Source organism: Macaca thibetana, chromosome 16 (genome assembly GCF_024542745.1).
Source record: "Macaca thibetana thibetana isolate TM-01 chromosome 16, ASM2454274v1, whole genome shotgun sequence".
Lineage (NCBI taxonomy): Eukaryota > Metazoa > Chordata > Mammalia > Primates > Cercopithecidae > Macaca > Macaca thibetana.
The window spans coordinates 25,161,830-25,186,160 of NC_065593.1; the positions used below are offsets into that span (position 1 = coordinate 25,161,830).

Here is a 24,331-nt window from a genome sequence, read left to right on the forward strand (position 1 = left end):
AGGTTTCAGAATTGTCTGTTTTTCACATTCTCTCCCTGCCTTTTCTCTTATAATCAAATCAGCATGTTTTTGTTTTTGTTTTGGAGACGGAGTCTCACTCTGTTGTCCAGGCTGGAGTGCAGTGGCACTATCTCTGCTAATTGCAACCTCTGCCTCCTGGGTTCAAGCAATTCTTCTGCCTCAGCCTCCCCAGTAGCTGGGACTACAGGCGTGTGCCACCACACCCAGCTAATTTTTTGTATTTTTAGTAGAGACAGGATTTCACCATGTTGCCCAGGCTAGTCTCGAACTCCTGAACTCAGGCAATCTGCCCTTCTCCACCTCACAAAGTGCTAGGATTACAGGCATGGGCCATTGTGCCCGGCCCAAATCAGCATGTGTTTTTAAACATCATAGAATGCAAGGGTTGGAAGGGTCTTTTGTGGTCAGCTAACATTCACTTTGTATATAAATAAATAAATAAATAAATAAATACCCATGTTAATGCCAAAGGGTTCTCATCCAGTAAGTGGCAGAAGAATCTATGATGGAAGCATATCTTTTGGTGCTGTCAGTGAAAGGGAAGTTATTCTCCCTCCTGATCTGAAGGGTCCTATGTGACATCACCTGAGATGCACTGGGGGTTGAGGAAAGATGACCCTTAAAATCTGCATTTGCGCTTTGCAAGAGCAAGGCAAGATCACAGAGAAGTTACACATGCTCCTTTCTTCACTTTTTAGTCTTTATCTGCTAAAAACAAGATGTGAGAAAATCAAGTGACAAGAATGATAGGGTAATAGGCTGTCAACAAAATGAGTGTGTGGGCTTATATAGGTATAAACGTGGTGAAGGTCATAGACCATGGATGCTTATTCCCTTTTAAGTTCCACCTTCCATTTAACACATTTTGAAAGAATTTATTGTGTCTTATTTTCCCCTTTGTGCCCCACTTTTCGTATCTGTAAAATGGATGAAATAGTAGTATCTGAAATAGTACATACAATTGCTGTAAAGATTAAATGCTAATACACATAAAGCTCTTAGAACAGGTCTGGTATATAATAAACACTCAAAGCTATTATCGTTATTGTTACTGGTATTAACTGGTATCTTTGTACTTTTCATAACTGCTCATTCTATCAATTAAATGTATTTTTCACTATATGTTCTTTTTCAATGTATATTCCTTTTAACCTTCCTTCTTAGCCTCCACTATAGTTCAGATGCCTTCTACAATTTCAAACAATTTAATGAAAAGAAAAGAAAATTTATACATGCGGAGTTGGCTGATTTAATTTCTTCAGTCTTTTGGAGGGTATAATTATTTTCCTTCTGAGAGTAAACTTCTTTTTTCCATGTTACAGGTGGTATGCAAGATTACAATTATGTGTGGGCCAACTGTTTCGAGATCACATTAGAACTGTCTTGTTGCAAGTACCCACCTGCTTCACAGCTTCGACAGGAATGGGAGAACAATCGTGAGTCTTTGATCACATTGATTGAAAAGGTAAAAGTAGATGACTGGAAGGTTGGGGTATAGAAACAGGATTAAATAAGAGAGAAATCTGGATGCATGTGAATGACAATCTATACAGTATTAGATGTCCTTTATCTGTTTTTACTACTTAAGATTATAAATTATCTTTAAAGATTATTAGGTTACAATCTATTAAAACATATTCTAGTTCTGCTTCCCCTGCCCCTTGCCCCCAGCTCTCTGCTCCGTAGGGCTTCCTTTGCCTGTCTTGGAACACTAACTTATACAAACTGAAATAATTAGCCAAATTTGTACTTTCAGGGTCTTACAATGTCACGTGATCATATTTGCTAGTGAGCCTTTACCACTATATGAACCATGGACATCAGTTTAATTTAAACATCACACAGACTAATACAGCAATTGGATACACCAGCAATTACACCCTGTTGAGAAAACTAGAAGTCTGGCTTTGAGGAGAGGGAATTTTAAAAGCACCTTACTAGTGTCGAGTTCAGACACATGGCTTAAGTTTAAGGATTTAGTACTTCTGTCTGTATTTTATTTAAACTTCAAGGGATTGAAAATGTTTTGGGGGAGAGAGAAGAGTCACTTTATTTTTTAGAAATTCTACTATCAGTGCAGAGAAAAGTTGTGCCCTTTTGCCTTCTAAATTCATGGTCTCTGAACTTGGATTCTTGTCTTCTTAGGTTCACATTGGAGTGAAAGGATTTGTTAAAGATTCCATAACAGGATCTGGTTTAGAGAATGCAACCATCTCAGTGGCTGGTATTAATCATAATATCACAACAGGCAGATTTGGTGATTTCTACCGATTACTTGTTCCTGGAACTTATAACCTTACAGTAGTTTTAACTGGGTAAGAATTTAAACTATGTAGACTCTTAGTTAAAATGTCAAGTCTCTGTTTTATATCTAAGACAGAAATATAGTCTAGTACATGTTGTTTATTTTTTGTGGCTTTTATTTTTCCGTATTTTCTGATTTTTCTCCTTTTGTAATAAGAAAATACTATTGTGGAGTTTTTTGTCACATAGTCTAATAGTACAATGGGATATGAAGCATAGTTGTAGCAATAGAGGAAGGACAGTTTTTAAAACGTGAAAAGATATTCAGCTGTGTAAAGCATTGCCTTAAAGCTAACTGAATACCAGAGTAGAAGAAACCCAGTGCTCTGTAAATGACACTTTTGAAGAACTGTCTTAACAGCTTTCTGATTTATTAAATGAGTGGTTTCCCACCTCCCCTGGAAAGCTTTCTGGAAGCTCACTTTGATAAGGATTTAATTGATAACCTTTAATCTTGAACTTTCCTGCTTGAAAAAGAAGTTGGAATGTCAGTTTGATAAGACACTGCAAAGAATTGTATAATTTATCCCTTGTTTGAGTACTGTAGCAGTGGTTACAATGGAGTAACAGCCGCATCTTTCAACATGTTCTTTCCTTTGAATGTAATTTTTTTGGTATACATTCTAGTGTGTGGTACTTGAGAAGATTTGGTAAGAGAAATAGTTGTTTAATCTGGGGTTCTTTGTGAAATAATGTCCTAAAACTCTTAAATTTACACATCTCTATTTAGTTTGAGTTTTGATAGATCGCTAAGCATAAGAGGATGAAAAGGCTTCTGTGCTTTTATAATGTTAAAGCATTGTATGTCTTAACTATAAACCGTTTACTTTTCCAATTTTTTTTTTTCAGGTATATGCCATTGACTGTTACTAATATAGTGGTGAAAGAAGGACCAGCCACAGAGGTGGATTTGTCTCTTAGGCCAACTGTAACTTCAGTAATCCCTGACACGACAGAGGCTGTAGCAACTGCTAGCACAGTTGCTATACCTAATATTCTTTCTGGAACATCATCCTCCTACCAGCCAATTCAGCCGAAGGACTTTCACCACCACCATTTCCCTGATATGGAAATCTTCTTGAGAAGGTTTGCCAATGAATATCCTAACATTACCCGGCTTTATTCATTGGGAAAATCAGTAGAGTCAAGAGAACTTTATGTGATGGAGATATCTGATAATCCAGGTGTCCATGAACCAGGTAATTGGTATGGTCTTACACATAATTTCAGTAGTGCCCCTCAAAGCCATGTTCAATATTGCTATGTTTCATCCAGAAAGGTCGCCTACAGTTTGTATAACTGGCATTAAGAAAACCTAACTAAAATTAAAAGAAAGCAAAAAAAAAAAAATGTAACTAATCTTTTCCCGGAAAAGAGGAAATCCTTTTGCTAACCCATATTAGGCATGGTATTTAATATGTGCATAGATTAGATTTATTCTGCTAATAGTGTTTTATTTATTTATATTACATGGCATATATATGCTTTGAGCCTGCTCAGACATACGTATTAGTAAGGAAACTGCTTTATAAGATGTTTCTGAAGGTTTTTTCTGCCTCCTTTGCCAAAATACATGTTTAAAAAAATTTTTAGTACAGGATTTATATATGTTGGGGAATAAAACAGAGTCCATGGTGATTAGAAACAAAAAAAAGCCTTCCATGTAATTACTTTGTTTTCAGGTGAACCAGAATTTAAGTACATTGGAAATATGCATGGAAATGAAGTGGTTGGAAGAGAACTGCTGTTGAACCTCATCGAATACCTTTGTAAGAACTTTGGAACAGACCCTGAAGTCACAGATTTGGTTCATAGCACTAGAATTCACCTTATGCCATCCATGAATCCTGATGGATATGAAAAGTCCCAGGAAGGTAAAGAATAGCTATTAATTCTTAATCATTTGATCATCATATAGAATGATTATTTTGATGTAGAACAGAATTTGAACTGGTTCTTTCGGAATTTCTTCCTATTTTTTTTCCTTATAATTTGTGATTGATTTTAGCTCTTGTATTCTTATATGATGATCTGGTCTGTTCAGGAATTATGCGATCAAATTTATATATTTAGTGGTGTTTTCCACTTGGTAATGGTTCTTATTTACTAGAAATAGAATATAAGACTTTTACAAATTGTTTTATTTCAGCAATAGTTCTGTTGACAAAGAGTCAAACTCTGTAAAATATTTGAAGGGATTTATTCTGAGCCAAATATGAGTGACTATGGCCCATGACACAGCCCTCAGACCCTGACGACATGTGTTCAGAGTAGTCAGGGTGCAGCTTGATTTTATACATTTTTAGAAGACATGAGACATCAATCAAACACATTTAAGATATACATTGGTTTGGTCCAAAAAGGGGGCGAGGGTTGAAAGAGTTATTAAGTTGAAAGGAATGTCTGGGTTAGGATAAGAGGTTGTAGTTACCAAAGTTTGATCATGTAGATGAAGCCTCCAGGTAGCAGGCTTCACAGAGAATAGATTGTAAATGTTTCTTATCAGACTTAAGGCCTCTGTTGGTATTAAATGTTGATTGGCTTTTCCTGATTTCCAAAAGAGAGGAGGCATAATGAGGCATGTCTGACCCCCATTTCCCGTCATGGCCTGAACCAGTCTTTCAGGTTAACTTTGGAGTGCCCTGGTCAAGAGGAGGGAATCTATTCAGATAGGCCCTGCCTATTGAGCAGGGCCTTAGAATTTTATTTTGAGTTTACAGTTCTTATTAAATTATTATTTTGGGAACCTTATTTCATAAGTGAAAAATCAAACCAGATATCTCTCTGAGCCAGTGACTCTGTTTTGACTCTTAGTTCTACTCCCTGTGCATGTTCCAGACTTGCTAATTTATTGACTTCCCGATTTCTTTGCCTTCTCTGGGCAAGCCCATCTTTCCTGGGGCGTTATAGTATGGGCTGGGACAGCAGACCCTTATAAACAACACTAGGGGAGTGAGAGTTCATCTTTTCCCAGCCCATGATTTCTTCCAGCCAATGATATCTATCAGGCACCACAGTATAATATGGAGCCTCATGACTTATTACTAGCACTGACTTGACCATTGGGAGGATCAGTTGGTCATTAGTTGGTCATTAGTACCCAGGAGTTGGTCATTAGTACCCAGAAGCTCTCTTGAACAAATGGGCACAAGATCTTACTTATATATGTATATATTTCAGATTTTTCCCCCTAAGGTTCTCATTCTCTGTCAGTGCCACAAATCTCTCCTACATACTCCCTAGACCTTTCTGAAAGGTGGAACTAATTACACTAGTAAGCCCTCCAGTTTTCTTCAGTCTCTTGCAATTTTTCTCATTATAATGACAATAGTAAGGCTCCTACTCGCTATTAAAATGGAATATGCACAGTTAAGCTTAAATTGAACTTTCTCTTCCGTCAGGTTAAACTTCCAGCTGTGTTCTTGGCTAACTTTACCTTTTTGTGATCACTTTAATGTGAGCATATCACAATTTTCTTTTCATTTGGTCTATTTCTTACAATGTCTTAGTGAGCTTTATACAAGTACAGAGAGGAGTGTAGAGTTCCTGGCCAGGCGTAGTGGCTCACGCTTATAATCCCAGCACTTTGGGAGGTCGAGGTGGGTGGATCATTTGAGGCCAGGAGTTCAAGAGCAGCCTGGCCAACATGGTGAAACCCTGTTTCTACTAAAAATACAAAAAATTAGCTGGACGTGGTGGCACATACCTGTAATTCCAGCTACTTGGGGGGCTGAGGCACAAGAATTGCTTGAACCCGGGAGGTGGAGGTAGCAGTGAGCCGAGATGGCGCCACTGCACTATAGTCTAGGCCACAGAGTGAGACTCTGTCTCAAAAAAAAAAAAAAAAAAAAAAAAAAAAAAGGAAAAAGAGTATAGAGTTCTCCTCTGATCAGTAATTTCCATTCAACATTGTGATCATGTCATTATATGCGGATTAGTGACACTTAAACAGTGCTTTAATATAATTTGTCTAATTGGAATTTTTTTCCTCCCAGATTATGAGCAGAGGACAAAAATCAAACGATAATGGTTTTACCTTTCTGTTCAAAATATCTGGAAGAGATACAGTTTTTAAACACGCAGTGTGAAAAAGATGTGTTTTAATTGTAATGCCCAGCCAGGCACTGTGGCTCACGCCTGTAATCCCAGCACTTTGGGAGGCTGAGGCAGGTGGATCACAAGGTCAGGAGTTTGAGACCAGCCTGGTGAACATGGTGAAATCTAATCTCTACTAAAGATACAAAAAATTAGCTGGGTGTGGTGGTGCACACCTGTAATCCCAGCTACTGGCGTGGCTGAGGCAGGAAAATCGCTTGAACCCGGGAAGCAGAGGTTGCAGTAAGCCAAGATTGCGCCATTGCACTCCAGCCTGGGCAACAAGGCGAGACTCCATCTCAAAAAAAAAAAAAAAAAAAAAAAGTAATGTCTTACAGGTTCTTCCTGCCTGCTACACAGGCAAAACAGTGCATTGAGACCATGGTATCGCATTAAAGAGTTTAATTCATGCAAGGCCAGCCACGCAGGAGAACTGGAGTTATCACTCAAATCAGTCTCCCCGAAGGCTCAGAGATTAGGGTTTTTCAAAGATAGTTTGATGGACAAGGGGCTAGAGAATGGGTTGATTGGTTGGAGATGAAATCATAGGGATGTGGAAAACAGTCCTCATGTACTGAGTCAGCTTCTGGTTGGGAGCCACAGGACCAGCTGAGTTACAAGTCACTGGTCTTGGTGATGTCAGCTGGTTGTCAGAAATGCAAAAGTCTGAAAAACGTCTCAGAAGGCCAATCTTAGGTTCAATAGTGATGTTATCTACAGGAGTAGTTGGGGAAGTTACAAATCTTATAACTTCTAAAATGATGGCTGGTTATTCTTTAATTACACATACATGTTAGCCAAATTCAGGCCCCTCTTATAATCCCAACCTTGTGACCTTTCATTAGTTTTACAAAGGTGGTTTAGTTTTGGGAAAGGTTATTATCATCCTTGCTTTAAAATTAAACTGTAAGCTAAATTTCTCCCAAAGTTAGCTTGGCCGATGCCCAGGAATGACCAAGGACAGCTTGGAGGTTAGAAGTAAGGTGGAGTCTGGCCAGGCGTGGTGGCTCACTCCTGTAATCCTAGCACTTTGGGAGGCTGAGGGGGGCGAGTCACCTGATGTCAGGAGTTCAAGACCAGCCTGGCCAACATGATGAAACCCCATCTCTACTAAAACATACAAAAATTAGCCAGGCATAATGGCAGGTGCCTGGAATCCCAGCTACTTGGGAGGCTGAGATGGGAGAATTGCTTGAACCTGGGAGATGGTGGTTGCAGTGAGCTGAGATTGTGCCACTGCACTCTAGCCTGGGTGGCTGAGACTGCATCTCAAAAAAAAAAAAAAAAAAAAAATGTGGAGTCAACTATGTCAGATTTGTCCTACTGTAATAATTTTGCAAAGACAGTTTCATAATCATAGGTGATTGATAATAGTGAAGCCTGATATGTTCACATTTGCCTTGAGTTAAGGTATCTGAAGTAGTACGTGTTGGAATAAAATAGAAGTGAACATGGCTTATATTCACATCCTTTATCATATCATACAGGAGATTCAGTAAGTGTAATTGGCAGAAACAACAGCAACAACTTTGACCTGAACCGAAATTTCCCAGACCAGTTTGTTCAGATCACAGATCCTACGCAACCAGAAACTATTGCTGTAATGAGCTGGATGAAGTCCTATCCATTTGTACTTTCAGCAAACCTGCATGGAGGTATGGCAACTTTATATTCTACTAATTAGTTCTTGTTGAGAGCATTTGGAAATCCTGGTGGAATTTTATCTGTTTGTAGTGTTATGCTTTCTTAAAATGAGTATCCTGTTACTGCTTTTATGGCAGACAACAGTAAAGGTCTTTTCTCATTACTTTTTCAGCCAGTGTCCTGGCTGTTTCTTTCCTCCTGCTTTCTCTCATTTTTTTCCTCCTCTTCTCTTCTCCTTCTACCCCCATCTCTTCTCTCCACCCTTTCTCCTCTCCTTTCTCACCTACTACTTCTCTCTCTCCCTTCTCTTATCTCCTCTCCCCTTTCTTCTCTTGTCTTTTTTCTCCTCTCCTCTCCTTCTCCCCCATCTCTCCCCCTACTCTGCTCTTCCTTCTCCTCTCCTCTTCCTCTCATAGTTCTTCAGGTATTTTGTATTTATCTCTCACACTGGGAACTTGGTAACCTATTCTTTGTCATTAATAAAAATTGATCCAAATGTTTATTTCTGTTTTCTCCTTGAAGTTTAATAAATCTTTCATGTAAATTTAGATTTTGATATTCTCTATTTTTCACTTGGTATGTCCTTAACTGCAGCAAAATGACCACATTCTCATGTAGTACCTGAGCGCATATACCTCCATATAATTTAGCAGGGATGGATCAGTTGAATAGAATGAGTGTCAAGATTAAAAATCACCACAATGTCCAACTAAGGTTGTGAATAAGAGTGAAGATATCGGTACCCAAGAGAACCAAAATGTGTCCACACATAAACTCACTTGAACAAAATGTTCACTCATTTAATATACAATGCTCATGTATATGAATGTTCAGTGTACACGAATGTTCATTCAGGATTATTCACAATAACAAAAAGGTAGAAACAACCCAAACAACCATCATCTGATAAATGGATAAATAAAATGTGGTCTGCCCTTACAATGAATATTATTTGTCTCGAAAAGGAATCAAGTGCTGATACATGCTATAACATAGATCCTTGAAACCTTATGCTAAGTGACAAAAGCCAGTCATAAGAGACCACATGGTGCATGATTATTATTTTTTTAAATCAAGTTAATGATTATATTTTTATGAAATTTTTAGAGTAGGCATATCCATAGAGACAGAAAGTAGATTAAAGATTGCATTGGGCTGAAGTGAATAGTGGTAGGAGGTGATAGGGGAGTGACTGCTAGTGGATTTTGGGGTTTCTTTTTGGAGTTATGAAAATGTTCTATAACTAGATAGTGGTAGTGGTTGTACAACCCTGTGAATATAACCAACTTTAAATGGGTGAATTGCATGGTATTTGAATTACATCAGTAAAACTGCTAAAAAAAAAAAAAAAAAAAAAAAAAAAAAAAAAAAAAAAAAAAAGAGTAACAAGTATTAGCACCAGGGGCAATGGGGAAGAAATTTAGTTTCAACATTTATTGGAATATCCAGAAGTATCATAGTTGAGCCTTCATGTCATATAGAGTAGCCTGCCATTTTAGAATGACAGTACATACTGATGGATAGTTAGATTTAGGAAGTTAAGTGAGATTCTCCAAAAATTGCTTTGAAAGATTGCCAATAGTAGAAAAAAGTACTTCTACAGTTGGTAATCATATATTCTTCTCAGAGAGTCAAATAAGAACGATGAAGTTATACCCTAGTTGGAAAAATAAATTTTTTGTTTTTTTTTATTATATTTTATGTGTTTAATGCTGTGTTTGATAGAAGACACTTTCTATTTAGAGCTTTAAAAATATTCTCATAATAAATCACACATCATGTTGGCTAAATCTAAAAAGTTAATAATAGTTACATTCCGGTGAAAATAAGTCACAGATTTACAAATGTGGTATCCAAACCTTGGCATGGTGAGAGGTAGGAATCTTTAGTCGTGCAGGCATTTTTCTTTCCATGACATACTTTGTTTTCTCATCTTAAAATCCTTATTTAAATGGAGTTTGAAATCTTGGCAAAGCAGTTTGAAGGAGAATTTCTTTGTTGCTGTACAGGAGTAAAAAACCTCATAGATTCCGTAGCTGGAGCTTGTGAATTAAGGTGATAAAAGACAGATTAAAAGGAAAAAGCATACAAATTTTATTGATGTTTGTATGTGGCACAGGCAACAGGCGGTGGGGGAGTTCATAGGAAAGACGTGAAACCCTCAGAAAAGCAGTTAGTGTTAAGGACTTACTGCTCTTATAACAAAGGGTGATAGATACCTTGTGGAAAAGTGACTACACAAAGGAAGGAGTTTGGACTTCTAAGGAGGATAAATTGTAGGAAAGTGACTAGGAAATATGTGGGGGAAACTAATGAAAGATGAGGGTTATTTCACTAAGGTTTGTTTGTGTCAACTCATCTTGGCATTGATTATCCCATCTCTGATGGTACCAGGAAGGTGCCTTTCTCACGTGAAATTTATGCCCAATTTTAGGCAGAAAGGGGGAGGGTAGATAGCCTTTCCTGCATCTGCTGTTTCTCAGTTGCCTTCAGCCCTAAATAATTAATACGCTAAAGAGTCATATTCTGGGGCAGCACGTTCTGATTCCTTTCACTGCCAACTTTATAATTTAGAAGGATCTTGAAAGAAGATAGGGTAAAGCAATATTCTTTTTCATAAATTTTCAAAAATTTTGATACTAATTTTTTTATTGAGGCGAAGTTTACATAATTCCAGTGGCATTTAGTGCATTCATAGTGTTTTGTAACTGCCCCCTCTATCTTGTTCCAAAACATTTTTATCTCCCCGAAAGGATACCCCACACCCATTTAACAGTGACTCCCCTTTCCTTTCTCCCCTCAAGCTCTGGTAACCACCAATCTTTGTTCTGTCTCTGGGGATTTACCTATTCTGGATATTTCATGGAAATGGAATCATATAGCATATGACCTTTCATGTCTGGCTTCTTTGATTTAGCACAGTGTTTTCAAGGTTCACTCATGTTGTAACATGTATCAGTACTTCATTCCTTTCTATGGTTGAATAATAGTGTATTATATATACATGTGTATGTATCAATATCACATATACTTTATCCATTTACTTACTGATGGACATTTGGGTTGTTTTGACTTTTTGACTACAATGAAAAATTCTCCTATGCTCATTGGCATTCAGATATCTATTTGAGTTCCTTTTTTCTTTTCCCTGTGCCCCCCTTGTTTTGAAACAGAGTCTCACTCTGTTACCCAGGCTGGAATGTAAGTGGTGTGATCATGGCTCACTGCAGCCTCAAACTCCTGAGCTCAGGCAATCCTCCTCCCTCAGCCTCCCAAGTAGCTGGAACTGCCAGCATGCACCACCACACCTGGCTTATTTTTAATTTTTTGTAGAGACAGGATCTCCCAGTGTTGCCCAGACTGATCTTGAATTCCTGGGCTCAAGCAATCCACCTGCCTTGGCCTCCCAAAGTGCTGAGATTATAGGTGTGAACTACTGTACACAGCCCCTGTATTCAGTTCTTTTGGGTGTGCACCTAGGAGTGAAATTGTCATATGATAATTCCATGTTAAGCTTTTTGAGAAATTGCCGAGGCTGGACTATTTTACATTCCTGCCAGCAATGTATGAGGTTCCAGTTTCTTCCTATCCTCACCACCATTTACTATTTTCTATTTTTATTATTATAGCCATCCTAGTGGGTGAGAAGTAGTACCTCATTTTGGTTTTGGTGTGCATTTCTCCAATAACTAATGATGCCGAGGATATTTTCATGAGCTTGTTGGCCATTTATCTATGTTCTTTGGAGAAATATCTGTTCAAGTCCTTTGCCCAAATTTTAATTGAGTTTTTGTCTTTGTTGTTAAGTTGAAAGAGTTTTAAAATATGTTCTGGATACTGGACCCTTAACAGGCTTGCAAAATATTTTCCCCCATTCTATAGGTTGTCTTTTCTCTTTCTTATGTCCTTGATGCATAAAAGTTTTTGATTTTAATGGAATCCTATATATCTGCCTTTTTCTTTTGTTGCTAATCCTTTCTGTGTTGATGCTAATTATTTTTTTGAGGTAGACTGTTTGGTAGAAGTACTATACATCTTTTTTTTGGCTTTAGAAAAGTAGCCATTTGAAAGATATTTTTTCACTTTTTCACTTTGATTTTCTATTGAAGAAATTAGTGTAGTTTTCATTTCTGTTGAAGAAATTTTGCTTGGCAAATTTTATTGTTTTCTCTTCTCTAGCAGTATTCTGAAAAGCTTTATGTTAATAATTCATCTTGAAACAGACAACGTGATACATTTTCCTCTTTTCCTTTATAGGTTCTTTGGTGGTTAACTACCCTTTTGATGATGATGAACAAGGACTTGCCACATATAGTAAATCACCAGATGATGCTGTGTTTCAACAAATAGCACTTTCTTATTCCAAGGTAGGCTTGTCTTTGAATATAAAATGCTATAAAATTAATTCTTTTATTTAAAAATATGCTTTAAAGTCCTTTAAGACTCAGGTCAAGTGCTTCCATAGTTAAGAAAGCATGACAGCTGTTTCTGAAAAACAGCTTTTTCTCCTGTTTCCCACCTCACTTTTGAATACACTGCATGTCTTTCTCCATTGGCCTTTTATCTATGGTTTTAGCACAGTACCTGGAACATATACATGTCAATTTATTTTATTTGACAAATAAGTTATAAGCCCAGAAAGTAGACCAAGAAAGGGGCTTAGTGCATTATAGCTCTGGGGCCAAATCTTGCCCACCACCTGTTTTTGTAAATAAAATTATATTGACACACAGCCGCAGCCATATTTTTATATATTGTGTGTGGCTGCTTTCTCCTTCAACATTTCAAAGTAAGTCAGTATAATTTACTATATTAACAAACTAAAGAAGAAAAATCCAGTGATCAAACGGCAAAGTTGAGTAGTTTCAGCAAAGACTTTTGCATCTAAAAAGTCTGAAATATTTGCTGTCTGGTTTTTTACAGGAAAAAATTGCCAAACTTTAGTCTAAGGTCTTTAAGATCCTATTGTTACATATAGCAAGGAAAAGCAGGCAGAAACTTCTGTATTTTCCAAACTTCCTATAATGAACATGGATTACTCTTACAATCGGGAATGTTAAAATGTGTTGTGTGTGAAAATTTAATTTAAAAATCATTCTTAGCACCAGGCCTGGTGGCTTATGCCTGGAATCCTAGCACTTTGGTAGGGCAAGGCAGGAGGATTGCTTGAGCTCTCAGGAGTTTGAGACCAGACTGGGCAACATAGCAAGAGCTTGCCTGTACTACAAATAAAAATTTAAAAAATTAGCCGGTCATGGTGACACACATTTGTTGTCCCAGCTACTTAGGAGGCTGAGGTGGGAAGATCACTCTGTCCCAGGAGATTGAGGTTGAAGTGAGCTTGATCACAACACTATACTCTAGCCTGGGTGACAAAGCTGAGACCCTGTCTCAAAAAAATAAAAATTGTCTTAGAAACATGTTAAAAGTTGAGGCTTGTAAACTGGGCTTGTTAGTTTCAATTTTTGGTGTTACTACTGACTTAGTATTATTATTGGTTGTATTGGTACTATTATTGGTTATAGGTAATGAATATTATTACTGTAACTCTGTACTCTCCAGTCACAGCCCTCTATCTTTTCCCATTCCCTCATTCTCTGCAAATGAATCTTGTGAGATTGTTCAGTTTCTACTACAGGAGTACAGCTGTTCATTTCACCTTAGAGAATTATTGCCTTCTGTTTGGACATATATGTGTTTTTGAAGTACACACGTGGAGTAATAAGAGGAGAATGGATAGTGTCCCAACCATCAAAATAAAAATTAAATGGTCGGATTTTGCATATATTCCCATCACATTCTATGCTTATTCTCATGATTTCTGCTTTTCCCCTTCATTTTGGCTTCTAGTTCCTTATCTTCTCTTTGTTTTCTTAGACTATTAACCCTTTTGATTTGATTTACCTTTCTCTGTAGCCTAGACCCATGGACATACCTTTTCAGTGATTCTCCTAAGGATCTTGTACACCCCTTTGACATATCTGCTTTGCCCTCCAGTCCTCAGTAATTACCATTATCTCTTTTCTCCATACCAATATTACAGGTATAGCCCAGAGTGGTCACGCAGTCATGGCAATTTGCTATAGTCCATATGTATGCTCTACAACTTCAGCTGAACCCTCAGTCCTACATGGCAACATTTCCTGTTTAGCTACTTGACTCCCTGGCTCAGTTCCCACTATGGTGATTCAGAGCCTTTATCCTCTATCTGAGCCTCCTATTCCAGCTCTATCCCTCTTATTCATAGTCAATCACTTTGCATTGAACTGAAGTAGAACTTTGAGTAATCTGATGTGAGTTCACTAAGATTCTGTCTTCTCAGTTGTTACTTATATGTGTCTTAACAATATTCTCCTCCATTTCTTGATCCCACTGCATTCTACCTCCTGGAATCTTATGTCTTCATATCTTATGTTGTAAATGGGGAAGGTGATAATTAAACTCCCCAGTCTTCACTCACAGCCTTTTTTTTCCTTGGTCATAAGCAGCTCCTCTAAAAATATTTTCTACTAACCTTAATAAGCCCCCATGAAGCTACCATTCCAAGTTTCTTTATATTTACTCTTCAAAACTTCTCAAAAGTAAATAGTCTTGGGAGATATCTGAGCAGCCAAAGACAATAATGGCTATATGATAACCAATCTCCCAGGGTTTTTCTTTAAACAATATAAAACGACTTAAAAACTACCAAATTTTACACAAAACCACACTGTTGGCATCACAAAAGATCCTGAAACTGCAAAATAACTGTAAATTTTTTAAAAATCAAGAAATCTCAGCATGATCTATCATGCACCTACCCCGTCTTTGCCCCACCACAAGGCTTTGTGATGAGGTAAAGCAGACCACGAAAACTTATGGAGAAGACAGAAGTGGGTGCCACTGAAGGGCAGCTGTGAAGGTAATTTGGAGTGACCACCATACATCACATATGCGCTAAATCCAAAAATACTAAAAGAATAACTGGGCAGATGAGAGCTCTGGAATACAGGGAAGAGATTTCAAAATGCATACAACTTAAAGGATTTGGTGTGATTTAACGGGATAAGCACAGTTTAAAAGGAGAGGATGGTTACAGGGAGATCTTCCAAACTCATAGCTTCTGGAGAAGGAAAAAAAAGACAAAGATAGAAATGAAGAAGTGCTCCTTGACAATTAAATGGTGAATGGGAAAAGGAAAAAGTGGGGAGAAATGTAAGGTTTTACAAAACAGAAAAGAACCTTAAAATCAGAAGACTTCCAGCTCCACCCTTACCACCGAGACAAATAAATAACCACATTGAGGTTCCTGGATTTTGCTAGAATTAAGCTAGGAATGATATTAAATGCCCAATATCATAAAAATAAACAAGGAAAATAAAGTCCATGGAAAACGATTGCAGAAAATTAAGAAATGAAATATCACATATAGAAACTAAGGAAACCCTACCATTAGCAAAAAATAATCAAGAAGCAGAAGAAAACTGTTCAGTTGGCATTCTAAACAGATTAAGCATACCCAAATATACGTTGAGGATATGAGAAACTACCTCAACTCAGATAGTCAAAAAATAAAAACAGAAGCCAGGAAACAAAAAACCAGGGAGAAATAAAATAAAGTTTATAGGACTCAGGAAAAAAAATGGAAGAAAAAGACAAAATTATCTCTGAAATGAAGAATAAATGACAAAAGTTAGGGAACTCGTACATCCAATTCCAAACTTACCACAAAGCTACAGTAATTAATACAGTGTGGTACTGGCATAAGGACAGACATACAGATCAATGAAATAGAACTGAGAGCCCAGGAATAAATTCTTATGTTGATGGTCAGTTGATTTTTTTTTAGAAAAGGATGCCAAGACAATTCAATAGGCAAAGAATAGATTGTTAAAATAAATGGTGCTGGGACAATTGGATATTTATATGCAAAAGAATAAACTAGATACCTTCCTCACTCCGCACCCCAAAATTAGCTTAAAATTGGTCATAAACCTAAATATAGGAACTAAAACTATAAAACTAAAAAAAAAAAAAAAAAGGAATACATTTTTGAGACTTTGGTTCTCCTCTAGATAAGACATCAAAAGCACAAGTGACAAGAAAAGGTTGATATATTGGACATCATCAAGATTAAAAACTTCTTTACTGCAAAGAAAACTGTTTTTTTTGTTCTGTTGTAACAAAATTCCACAAACTGGATTGTCTAAGACAACAGGAATTTATTGTCTCACAGTTCTGGAGGCCAGAAGTCCAAAATCACAGTGTTGCCAGGGCCATGCTCCCTCTGAAACTGTGGAAGAATCCTTCCTTGTTTCTCCCTAGTTTCTGGTGCTTTGTTGGCAACCATTGGCATTCCTTCACTCCAACCCTTCTTCATCACATGGCATTCTCCCCGTGTCTTTGTATCCCAGTTTCCCCTTTGTACAAGGACACTGTCATATTGGATTAGAGCCCATGCTAATCACCTCATTTTAACTCGATTACCTCTGTAAGGAACTTATTTCCAAATAAGATCACATTCTGAGGTACTGAGGGTTAGGACTTCAATATATTTTTGGAGGACACAACTCAATCCATAACAGATAACATTCAGGAAGTAAAAAGACAGCTCATAGAAGCTGGGCTTGGTGGCATGTGCCTGTAGTCCCAGCTACTTGGGAGGCTGAGGCCGAAGGATTGCTTGAGCCCAAGAAGTAGAGGCTATCGTGAGCTATGATCATGCCAGTGCACTCCAGCGTGGGTGGCAGAAGGAGACCCCAGCCCCCAAAAAATAAATAAATAAAAAGATGATCCACAGAATGAGAGAAAATTTTTGTAAATCATATGATAAAGGTGTTATATCTAAAATATATAAAGAACTCTTACAGCTAAATAGTAAAAAGACATATCATCCAAGTGAAAAATGGGGAAAGGATCTGAATGGACATTTCTCTAAAGAAGAGGAAATGGCTAACAAGCACATGAAAAGATGCTCAATATTGTTAGCCATTAGAGAAATGCAAGTCAATACCTCTTCTTACCCACTAGGATGACTGTAATTTAAAAAATGGAAAATATGCACAGGCAAAGATGTGGAGAAATTGAAACCTTTATATGTACATTGCTGGTGGGGTGTAAAATGGTATAACTGCTTTGGAAAACAGTCTGGCAGTGCTTCAAAACATTAAATATAGAATTATAGTATGACCCAGCATTCCACTGCTAGGTATATACCCAAGAAAAATGGAAACATGTATTCACACAAAAACTTGTACATGAATATTTGTAGCAGCATTATTCATAATAGCCCCAAATGGAAACAACCAAAATGTCCATCAACTGATGAATGGGTTAACAAACTGATAAGTAGACATATAAAATCATACAGTGGAATATTATTCAGCCATAAAAAGTAATGAAATAATGATACATGGTACAACTTGAATGACCCTTAAAAACGTGCTAAGTGAAAGAAGTCACAAGAGACTACATAATGTATGATTCGGTTTATATGTAATGTTCAGAATAGGCAAACCCATAGAGACAGAAGGTAGATTGGTAGTTGCCTATGGTTTGGAGTGGGTGTAGGGAGTGGAGGTTGGGGAAAAATGGAGAATGCTAATAGATACAGAGTTTCCCTTTGGGGTGATGAAGTATCCTAAAATTTATTATGGTGGGTGGTTATACAACTCTGTGAATACTAAAAACCATTGAATTGTACACTTTAAATGGAGTCAATTGTGTGGAATGTGAATTATATCTCAATAAGGTGGATTTTGAAAACATAAAGAAGACTGAGGGGTGAAGCATCCATTCTCCATTCGTATATAAGTTAAAAAAAAAAGGTCTAAAAGTTATATACCAGGCCCGGTGTGATGGCTCACACCTGTAATCTCAACAATTTAGGAGGCCGAGATGGGCAGATTCCTTGAGCCCAGTAGTTCAAGACCAGCCTGGGCAACATAGTCAAACCCCATCTCTACAAAAAATACAAAAATTAGCTGGGTGTGTTGGTGCACGCCTATGGTCCCAGCTACTCAGGGTGAGGTGGAAGGATCACCTGAGCGTGGGGAGATTGAGGCTGCAGTGAGCTGTGTTTCCACTACTGCACTCCGAGCTGGGTGACAAAACAAGACCCAGTTTCAAACCAAAACAAAACCAAAGCCAAAGAGCATGCATATAATTATTACAGTAATCTAAAATTATGGTTTTTATTTGATAAAAGAGTGATGAGATGATAAGCCTTTAATTGGCATATTAAGTTTCTAGAAGGGGATCGTTTATTTTATTTTGTTTTTATTAAGACAGAGTCTTGCTTTGTCACCCAGGCTGCAGTGCAGTGGTGCAGTCATGGCTTACTGCAGCCTCAACCTCCCGGGGTCAAGCTATTTTCCTGTCTCAGCCTCCCAGGGAGCTGGTTCTACAGGCATCTAGCACCATACATGGCTTTTTTTTTTTTTTTTTTTTTTCCATAGAGACAAGGTCTCACTGTATCCCCCAGGCTGTTCTTGAACTTCTGAGCTCAAGCAGGTCTCCAACCTTGACCTCCCAAAGTGTTGGGATTACAGGCGTGATCTTACCTGTCCCTGTTTATATATTTTAAAGTTAAATGGTTAATTATCTGTGGTAGAAAAATGAGAAATTATTCTTTTTATCTTTACATTTTCAGTACTTTTTTTCTCTTTCAAAAAGAGATAAATGAAGTTTTGACCATCTTTCAAAGCTCAATTTCTTCTAGGAAACTCCCCCTGCCACTCTGATCAGATGTAATCTTTCTCTCCTCTTGCTTTCAATGGTGTTTATTTGTGTCTCCATGGCAGTTTTTCTTACCCTTCATTGAGTTATCAGTTGGACGCCTACTGTATGCTAGATGCTAAGGACACAGACACACAAACTGTTTCAAGGAAACGTTGTCTTTAGGGAAGAAAAAGGTGCAATTGTAGTTGTAATGTAAGATAATTGTACAGAGGGCAGTCAGAGCACAGAGGGGCCATCTTATTCCTGCTAGAAGTCAGGGAAAGCTGCTTACTCTTATTCTGTGTGTATTATCTTTTTTGGACTTCAAGATCCTTGAAGGCATGAAACGAAAGTATGAATATGAACAGAAATGTTTTTTAGAGAGGGGTTCAGCTGGGTTTTATATTACTTGTAATTGTGAGTAATAAATGAAGTCAATATTTTCTTACAGAGCACATTTAATTTTGATTTTTTAAAATAGATTAAGTTCAGATAGTGAAAAATCAAAATGGCATAAAAAGCTATACACTGAAAAGTCTCACTACTCATAGCCCCACCCTACTCCTACGTCCACCCCTCACACACCCTGTTGGAAGCCACTTTTATTATTTTCCTGTATCTTCCCAGTATATATATATATATATATATTTTTGATGGAGATACAAACAAATACAAGTAAAGATTCTTTTTGTTTTTCCAGGAAAATTCCCAGATGTTTCAAGGTAGACCTTGCAAGAATATGTATCCTAATGAATATTTTCCTCATGGAATAACAAATGGAGCTAGTTGGTATAATGTCCCAGGTAAAGATTCTTTTATATCAAGACCTTACAACTTGATGGCCTTTCTGCTTTCCTAGATGGTGCTGCTTGTTACTGATCTTTTAATTTTGAGGAATAATCATTATTTTTAAAACATAGTTTAAGTAGTTTAAAATATTTAAATAATCTTTTCAACTACTTTTGTGTTTGATGTACATTGAGGGTTGAGTAAGAATACTGCACTAAAACTTGATTAAAGGATTACATTTTACTTCTGGCTATTACAAAGAATCTTCCATGTGCTAATAGAAGAGTGTAAGCTATATTTGAGTTCTTAAACATGAAGGTATAGGTGTTTTGCCCTCACATGAACATGTTATCAAAGTGCCCTTACATGAACACATTATCATTTTTCAATCAATGCTGATAAGAGATAAATTTGGCTTTTTACTAGGACTATTGCTTACTTTTTGAGATCTGAGCTGTTTAGAACTTCTTCAGAGTGATTAATTTTAATTTTTATCTTTTAGGAGGAATGCAGGACTGGAACTATTTACAAACAAATTGCTTTGAAGTGACTATTGAACTAGGTTGTGTGAAATATCCATTTGAGAAAGAGCTGCCAAACTTTTGGGAACAGAATCGAAGATCACTAATCCAGTTTATGAAACAGGTGACTATTCAGGGGAAAAGTATGAGATTTCTCCCAAGGGTGAAAAGATGTTTGTGTGTACACATGGTTTTTATGCAGTAATTTTAGAATATACTCTTTAAAATTTCAATTTGTTTTAATATATTTAACCAATTTGTAGATTCCAAGGTGTTTAATATATTTATCTAGAAAATTCATGGATGGAAATGAGTTTATCTGTATATGTGAGGAAAAGTTGAAAATGATTAAACAAGGTAGTGATATTTGGCCCTTAAGGATTAGTGGTCACTTTTTACCCTGTGTTTAAAAAAGACCAACATGAATTGGATACACACCTAATCATTGGCCAAGTGATAGAAAGATGGGCTGTAGAGTAAATGTTTTTATTCTTTTTCTTACTGCCAGTGATTTACTGTGAAATGATTAATTTCCTTTTTTTTGGGTATGTGTGGTGGCCAATAGGTAAAGATTATAAGAAATACACTAATGTTAATTAGGATAATCAGACTAATACTTTATGCCAGTACATTTCTGCATTTTTCTTTTTCCTGAGTGGTGTGACATAAAGTCTGTGAGTTTTTTACTATATTTAAAGACATTTTATTCTGAAAAATTTTAAATATACAGAAAAGTTATGACTAGCCAATAATTATTCCTATACCTAGATTTAACATTTTTAACATTTTGTTGTATTTGCTTTATTTTAATGTAAATTTTATTTACACTCTGACATACACATACATATTTTTGACTGAACTATTTTAATATAAATTGCAGGTATGGTATTTTACCCCTAAATATTATTTCAGCATCTGTCTCCTAAAAATAAGGAGCTACTACATACTGTAAGTGCTACTATCCTACCCAAGAAAATTAACAGCTATATTTAGCACATTCCGATGATTTCAGAATATATGACAGAATGTCATATATTCTGAAATCATCGGAATGTGCTAATGTTTAAACAGTGTTATTTATATTCTTCATGATAAAGAGAAACAAAGCCTATGAAAAATTAGCCTTCAGAAATATTTTAATGAACATTTACATTGAACTTCACTCTGAACTCCTAAATTCCTGTTTGTTCCATTTATTTGTGTTAACAATCTGTTATTTTGAATATGACCTCCCAAGATAATTAGATGATGATGTTTACTATTGAAATCTGGTGTCCTTGTACTTAATCCAGGTTCATCAGGGCGTCAAAGGATTTGTTCTAGATGCCACAGATGGCAGGGGTATATTAAATGCCACCATTAGTGTTGCTGAGATTAATCACCCAGTGACTACTTACAAAACTGGAGATTACTGGCGTCTCCTGGTTCCAGGAACTTATAAAATCACAGCATCTGCTCGAGGGTGAGTGACTGAATGCTTTGAAATAGAGTGCTTGGGGGACAGACAAACATGGCTCCATTCTGGAGGATTATTACCAGAACATTCTAGTTAAGCAACTTTGAATGGATTGCTGGGAAGTTTAGGGGCAGTTATACCTTTGCCTCTCCTTTAGTGGCAGATAGAGTACATGAAAAAAAAAAAAAAAAGATTCCTGGAATAAATATTCTAGTTATTGCTTAGTTGACTCATTGTGACATGCTTCCAACCTGGACATTAGGCAAAACACTTTAGAATACACATCAAATCCTGATCCTCATGGCCTTAGGTTTTTTATTAAAAAGGAGAGTAAGGCTGAAGTAATTCTACAAAGTCAGTTCCAATTTGTAGTAGAATTTATTGGAAATGTGTTCAAGATAGTTTTTCCTTTAAAGGAGTAACAAAAGTGTTAGTTCATGAAGCACAAAGAACATAGAAAATGCATAGAAAGAATATTTATCATTCTCTTTATTTGCTAAATAAAGGCAAGCCCAAAGCAATGCAGTCTATTTAACATGCTAGTAACTTTTTTTTTTTTTTTTTTTTTTTTTTTTTGAGGCAGTGCCTCTCTCTATCACCCAGGCTGGAGGCACTATCTTAGCTCCCTGAAACTTCTGCCTCCTGGGTTCAAGGGATGCTTGTGCCTCAGCCTCCCAAGTAGTTGATATTACTGGTGTGTGCCACCACACCTAGCTAATTTTTGTATTTTTAGTAGAGACAGGGTTTCTCTTGTAGTTTTCTTTTTTATCTTTTGATAAGTATCGATGTTACCACAGGACATTTTCCCTTCCTCCTGCTAGATAACTTATTTCTAAAGAGTTAGTTTGAATACCCATTGAAGTAAGGGTAAATATATGAAAACATTTTAGTCGTTGCCTTTGTTTTTTAATGGTTTTCAGATATCTAGTGGTCCATAAATGGATGGGTTAGAACCTCACACTAATGAGTAATGAGGTCTTTTCTGTGATTCTTCTATTTTGGCAGAGTGTTAACTAAAGCAGCAGAGGATCTGAGAAACAGGGTGAGAAGGATGTGTTTGGCAGAGAATGTCCTACCTAACTTAGCACCCCTCCAACTTTTCCACCCATATACCCTGATAGAAGACAAGTGAATTTAAGTTCCAGGAGATATGGGAGTATCCACTACAAGCACTAAATTTCTTTTAAAGCCGTATAATTAATCTTAAAAACCTAGGCCAGGTGCAGTGGCTCAGGCCTGTAATCCCAGCACTTTGGGAGGCAGAGGCGGGTGGATCACTTGAGGTCAGAAGTTTGAGACCCACCTGTAAACATGTTGAAATCCCGTCTCTACTAAAAATACCCAAATTATCCAGACATGGTGGTGGGCACCTGTAATCCCAGCTACTCAGGAGACTAAGGCAGGAGAATCACTTGAACCCAGGAGGCGGAGTTGCAATGAACTGAGATGGTGCCACTGCACTCCAGCCTGGGTGACAGAGCAAGACTCCGTCTTAAAAAAAAAATTATGAAAAAAGTCCATGCATATTTTGTAGTATACCCATGTCTATTAATGTATTATTAATGTATTAAAAATAATAAATTACTCAATGTTAAAATTTTGTCTCTTTAGGAAGCTGCACCACATTTATCCCAAGGATTCTCACGTTCTCTGTTCACCTGCCTTCCCAGGGTTTGGGTACTCCAGCTGCAGGAGTGTGGTTCTGATCTGTCTCCTTTGTCATAGGTATAATCCAGTTACCAAGAATGTGACTGTCAAGAGTGAAGGCGCTATTCAGGTCAACTTCACACTTGTTCGATCCTCAGCAGATTCAAACAGTGAATCAAAGAAAGGAAAAGGGGCTAGCACCAGCACCAGTGATGCCAGTGATCCAACTACTAAAGAGTTTGAAACTTTAATTAAAGACCTTTCAGCGGAGAATGGTTTGGAAAGCCTCATGTTACGCTCCTCCTCAAATCTGGCTCTTTATCGATACCATTCCTACAAAGACTTATCAGAGTTTCTGAGAGGACTTGTAATGAACTATCCACATATTACAAATCTTACCAAGTAAGTGTCACTTTCTACTGTCTTTTTTTTTTTTTAAGAGTAAAATCAGCATTAGCCATGTTGAATAGTTATTGTAATTTATATAGAAATATTTGGGAACAGAATGTACAGAGAGTTGGAGTTTACTTATTTTGCAACAGGTATTTGCTTGGAGATCTTTTTAATGGTGAATCTTGGGAACTTTAAGGAGAATTACTTGTTAGATGAGAAGTAGATAGCCTGTGCTTCCAGGAAATGTAAAATTGCTCTTCTTGATAATTATTTTGACTGATTGCAAAACCCTTTCCATCACTCAGCTACAGATCTATTAATATGCTCTGACTCAATATTGTTTAGTTTGTTTTATTTTGCTTGGGGCAAGTGAGGAATTTAGAACTATAAGCTCACCTGTTAGGGATTACGTGTAACTTTTTTTTTAAATTAGAAAATGAAGCTTAGTTGCTATCCTAATTCTAGTCTTTATTCACAGTCTCTTACTTGAAGTCTTAGGGACTTATGTGATTGTGGATCCCAGGGAGAATATGTAGTCCGGGCTGATGGAAAACTGATAGCTGAGATAGCCTTTACCTTCACTTTCTGGTGGTTGCTTGCCTCACTTGCACTGCTTCATTTTAGATTTTGTTACAGTTACTCCAAAATTATTTCTATGATTTGTCCATTCCTATGGTTGCCTGTTGTAGGTAAGGTCTTTACATTTTTCCTTGAGCTTATAGTTCTCTGCTGCAAACCTCGTGAACATTATTTAGCCTTTTAC

General features: G+C 37.0%; 1 protein-coding gene across 1 annotated transcript in view; it reads left to right on the forward strand.

Annotated features, from left to right (window-relative positions):
• CPD (carboxypeptidase D) overlaps positions 1–24,331 on the forward strand; it is a 91,077-nt gene that overhangs the window by 40,642 nt on the left and 26,104 nt on the right. Inside the window, exons 3-12 of the mRNA XM_050763782.1 lie at positions 1,344–1,486; positions 2,167–2,336; positions 3,175–3,524; positions 4,008–4,199; positions 7,908–8,075; positions 12,322–12,431; positions 19,463–19,565; positions 20,054–20,196; positions 21,365–21,534; positions 23,254–23,577. Coding sequence (XP_050619739.1) covers positions 1,344–1,486; positions 2,167–2,336; positions 3,175–3,524; positions 4,008–4,199; positions 7,908–8,075; positions 12,322–12,431; positions 19,463–19,565; positions 20,054–20,196; positions 21,365–21,534; positions 23,254–23,577 — 1,873 coding nt within the window. The remainder of the gene's footprint in view (positions 1–1,343; positions 1,487–2,166; positions 2,337–3,174; positions 3,525–4,007; positions 4,200–7,907; positions 8,076–12,321; positions 12,432–19,462; positions 19,566–20,053; positions 20,197–21,364; positions 21,535–23,253; positions 23,578–24,331) is intronic.